Below are 5,119 nucleotides of genomic sequence, written 5' to 3'. Positions count from 1 at the left end.
GGGGCGCCATTGCTGATTCCGAACTGATGAGCGATCTTGTTAATATACGCTTCTTGACTCAGGTAAAGTATCCGGTTTTGACGTTCTCGCTGGACGGACATCCCGAGATAGTAGCTGCAAGGTCCGATGTCTGTCATTTGAAAACGGTTTCTGAGGCTCTGCTTGATCTTCTTTATTTCTGCAGTGCTTGGCCCCACGATCAGGAGGTCATCGCCATACACTGCAATGTACACATTACTCCGGACGAAGATCCCAAGGTCGGCGCTGATTGGCTCAAAGCCGAGGTTTCGTAGGAAATTTGTAAGGGTTTGATACCAGATCCGAGGAGCTTGTTTCAGGCCATAGAGTGCCTTTCGCAGCTTACAGACCCTAGGTGTGCCGTCGGTCATGTGGTGGGGCTGTTCGACGTAGATCTCGTGGTCTATATACCCATACAGGAATGCCGTCTTGACATCCATTTGCTCACTCTCGAGATCTAAAGCCGCCGCAATTGCGAATAAGGCTTTGTAGCTCATCGGCTTAACCACTGAGGCAAACGTTTGGTCATAGTCGATTCCCTCTTCTTGTGTGAAACCTCTCACTACCCATCGGCTCTTGTAGCGGATGACTTCGCCATGCAATCCTCGTTTGAGTTGGAAGACCCATTTTCCACTGAGGATCCGCCGATCCTTGGGAGGGTCAACCAGCTCCCACGTCTTGTTCTGGTGGAGCGAGTTCACTTCTTCAAGCATGGCACTTTCCCACTCGAGCCAACTTGCATCGTTCTTTGCTTGATGCAGAGTCTTTGGCTCAAAGGGTTCTGTTTCCTGTGCAGCAACTGTTAGAAATGTTGGGATGACGTACTTTTCAGGTATATTCATTAACGCTAGCTCTTCATCGCTGTCACTCAAAGTGTCTAGCGTGACCTGCGGAGCGCGGATTTTAAGTTCAGGGTGGTGTTCTAGTGCTTCTTGTCTCACTGTATGAACTGGGCGGTCAATTTGGAGATCTGGATATCGTTGCCAGTCTCTTAAAATTAGACCTTGTTGAGCATCGCCTTGTTGCTGGTCGCCGCCGGGTGATGAGTTGTTCCCTTGGACGATGTCCTGTAAATCATCTAATGTTTCAAAGGTATCATCACTCCGTGTAGGCGACAAGGTCCTATCTCCCTGTACAGCAACGGGTGGCTGCGAGTCTTCGTCACTCGACTGGGGTAGCACTCGTGAGTTATCGTTACTCAATCGAGGCCGTAGGTGCGAGATATCTTTCCTCGACTTAGGTAGGGCCCGCTCCGGTGGTGCCATCGATAATTGGCGCCCCGAGGCGGGCACGGATGCTTGCCGTATACCTACCGACGGTTGGTTTATTAGTCCCACCGTCTCACTCCCCCCTGCGGCAGCAGCCGTTGCCCCAGGTAAGCCGTCTCGTCTGGCTCCCACATCTTCTATGGTCTGTGTGGAGGGAGTTGTGAGGACTTCTTGAAATTCAGCATTTGGGGCCCCAACGATTCGTCCGTCTCCCAGCAGGATACGGTAGTTGGTATTTCCCTCATAGCCTAGTAGGATGCATGGCCTTGTTCTTGGCTCTGTAATTTTCTTCCTCTGCTTTGGGGGGATCAAATATTCCCCTTTGGATCCGATCACTCTAAGTCGTGATAGGTCCGGTTTGTCGCCGTACCAGGCTTGATACGGAGTCATGTTGAGCTTCGACGACGGTGACCGGTTGGAGAGGAAGGCTGCGGTTCGAGCAATTTCTGGCCAGAATTTAGGTGGTAGCCTCGCATGTGCTAGCGTAGGTCCCACCCGATCATATATTGTTTTATGGGCTCTCTCGGCAACCCCGTTCTGTTGGTGTTGATCCACTCCGGTAAGCTCAGCTTGGATTGCCCGTGAGAATAAAACGAACTTCATCTCTTCTCCCACTTGCTCAGGGATCCGGTCGAGCCGTATTCGTCTACATTTGCGTTCAGGGCGTTCGTTATGGTCAAGAAAGAACCGTAGTGACTCTATCACAAATTCTTGTCGTCGTGGTATAGGAATAATCTCTATCCACCCCGTAAAGTCGTCGACGATGGTTAGCCAGTAACGACTGCCATCCAGGCCCTCGTCAAATGGCCCTGCAACGTCAATGTGGAGAAGTTCCATCGCATATTTCCCTCTTCGGCTTTGTCCTGATCGGCGGTGGGGCTTTTCAATCATTCGTTCCTGTAGGCATGGGGTTACATGGCTGGCGTGGTTCCATGTCTCGCACTCCGAGGGCCTGCTTCTTGAGCCGTTGTAGGTTTGCATCGCTCATATGAGCCAGCCGGTTATGCCACAAAGACATCTGCGGATTGACATGGTAAGAGGGAAAAGTGAGATTCGTCCAGAGATTGAGTGCGTAGACTCCATGATATTGACTGGCAGTGTATAGGTTCTTTCCGTTTGACTTGTTGCGAATAGTAGCACTTTGGCTTGAGAATTCGACTTTTGCTCCTCGTTTGAGAAGCTGGAGCACTGATAAGAGGTTGGCGTGTGCAGATGGGACGTAGAGGACATTATCAAGCATAGGACATTGATCGTTCCCACCCCTGAGGGAGTCGTTGAGGTATCGACGCTCCTCAGTGGCGGTCCATGATACTTGTCCATCTCTACAAATCTCGAGGCGTTATTGCAAACATGTTAAGCACATCCACTATCAACGATCCACGCATCACGGATCGAAAGGGATTTTGTAGCCATCATTGTGGGGATGTGGTCGAACAGGGCAAAATGTTACCCTCCACATCCTTTCCAAATGCTTTATTGACGTCGTCTCCAGAGACCTTTGTCGCCATAAAGGTAGGCTTCTTCGGATCCCTTGGGCCGCTCACATCATCATCTTCGTCATCCGTGGAGGGTCGCCTCTTTAACGGCTTGCGTGAGCCCGTACGTGAGTTGCCTGGGTTTGACTTGTTGCTCTTTCCGTCTTTCTTCTGATCCTTCAATCTCGGATTCTTGCTAAAGCATTCGGAGTCCATGTGATAAGGTTTCCGGCAGAATGAGCAATATCGAACGTTATCGATCTCGATTCGGCATGTCGTCCCGTCCAATGATGGTATGACTTTCTTGTTGCCTGGCCCTCGGATTAGAGCGAGAGTAGGAAGCGTTTACGCCTCCGTTGGTGGTTTGCTCAGTTGTCCCTTTCTATGTTCTTCTTCAATAGCCTTGTTCTCGATATAGTCGAACGTGGGTGCCGCCCTCGTGATATTGCCATTGGCATCTCTCTCATTAACAAGGTCCATCTGCCGAAATATATGATCACGGAAGCTTTCATACTCAGGACCTAACGCGTGTACGAAAAAGAATGTTCGCTCAATCTCGGAGGTTACGCAGTCAGGGTCAAGGAGGAGTTTTTCAGCATGGATCTTCCTGATCTCGGCTCCGAGGGCTTGGGTACTTCCACACTTGTCTCTCGTGAGGGCCATGTACCGTCGCTGAAGGTTAACATATGTCCCAGTGCCTTCTGGTTTAAAGCTGTCTTTAACTGCCTTTAGAAGGGCCTGGACTTGGGAGATCTCAAAGGCATTAATCCTCTGTGCCGCATTATGTGACAGTTTTGCCGTGATCATCGCAGAGTAGAACTTTTGGCGATGAGTCCATTGCCCCGCCTCTTCTGCTTCTATCGGTGGAGTTGCTCCATCTTCGGCCACGGCAGATATCCGAATGAACTCATAGACCTTCTGGTTCCACCTAAACCAGTCGCTGGCATTATCAAGTATTGGAATACTATTATAGAATGCATTCAGTCCAAACTGCTCAAATTTCGTGATGTCAGTCATGCTGTAGGTAGGTCCTCCTGTGGACTAAAGAACTCTGAACTGGATTCGTCGTTGGCCAAGTAGGGAGTGACCGAGAAATCACGGTCCGAGGAGTTGAGGGGGCGCGCTTCTAGCCCAAAGAGCTCTAGACTTGACGCAGAACTGGGGAGACTCGAGATAACAGACGGGCTGCGGTCCGACGAGCTTAGCGTGGGTGTATGCGATAGAGGGACGTATTCAGTATCTGGTAACTCGCACGGCTTGAGGTAACGGCGGTACGACTCAAAGAAGTGAGAGAAGCGGACACTGTCAACTTTATATTGTGGCTTTCGCTCTGCGAAGGTTGTGGGTCTGTTTGGCCGGAGATTGTACCGGGATGAGCTGTTACCACTTAGGATGAATGTTGCATATTCAATCTCGGTATCCGTTGAGTTGAGGAGACTCGGTCCTTGTTCCGGGCTAGAGAACGCAGGGTGAGCCTGATGAGGAGAATTATGCGCAGCAGTACGCCGGGACCTGGCTATAATAGATGCAGCAGCATGTGCCCGTCGTGTGCGTTCTTCCGGAGGTAATTTTCTGTACGCCCCTCCGACTGCGTGTCGGGAAAGTAATGGAAAGTTCGCCTTTTGGATTTGAGTGAAGCGCCAATGGCGGACGCTTCGAAGATAGCACACTAGACTGAGCTCTTGGTCAGTCCAATTGTGTCCCTTATATGATCTATTTTTTCTTGTCATAAGTTAGAGTGGCAAATTGCCCTTTGCGAGAGGATCGAGGTATGAAAAGGGAAAGGTATTTTGGTATGCTAAAGAGGGCAGCTTGTTCCATGTCCCTCTGGAAATATGATATGTCTGTACACGGAGTGATGAGATATCGTCTTGTGTGAGAGGTCGTAGGCTATGATTCGTCTGGTAAATATTCCATTGGCTCTTAAGGTTTGTATCCAAAACCTTTCCGTCTTGGGCGTTGTTTTTATTGACGAATCATAAGGGGCGTCACTGTGTGATATTGGGTGATAGTGATAGTGATAGTGATAGTGACGATGCGATGGCGTGATATTCTGTGACTGATTCAACGATGCTTTGAGAAGAGAACTCAATCCACTTTGTCTTTCTTCTGATGGCCTTGAGCTCTTGTCTCAATATTTTTCATAGAATGACTGAGTAAAGATAGTCAAATTCTTGAGTCAATGGAGCTATCACTTGGTGGGAAAGCTTAGCTGAAGATGATATTCTCAGAGGTTGCTGTGAGCAGATCCGGGCTCATAACCTGTTGAATAAAGGTTGACACATTGTGTTCATTATCTTGGTTTTACAGGGGCGGGATGCCTCATATATATATGCTCCCAATCCCAGTTATTCCAAG

General features: G+C 49.4%; 1 protein-coding gene across 1 annotated transcript; it reads right to left on the bottom strand.

Moving 5' to 3' along the window:
- Positions 1-3,700: 3,700 nt before the first annotated feature.
- BJX68DRAFT_251339 (uncharacterized protein) lies at positions 3,701-5,051 on the bottom strand. The gene has a single exon (XM_071042376.1). It carries the CDS (start codon positions 4,489-4,491, stop codon positions 3,775-3,777), a length of 717 nt encoding a protein of 238 aa, XP_070891839.1. The 5' UTR covers positions 4,492-5,051; the 3' UTR covers positions 3,701-3,774.
- Positions 5,052-5,119: the final 68 nt, after the last annotated feature.

This window comes from Aspergillus pseudodeflectus (genome assembly GCF_044049435.1).
Source record: "Aspergillus pseudodeflectus strain CBS 756.74 chromosome Unknown BJX68scaffold_149, whole genome shotgun sequence".
NCBI classification, from domain to species: Eukaryota; Fungi; Ascomycota; class Eurotiomycetes; order Eurotiales; family Aspergillaceae; genus Aspergillus; species Aspergillus pseudodeflectus.
Note: the sequence above shows the minus strand (reverse complement) of the source record. Positions and strands in the feature narration are given on the sequence as shown.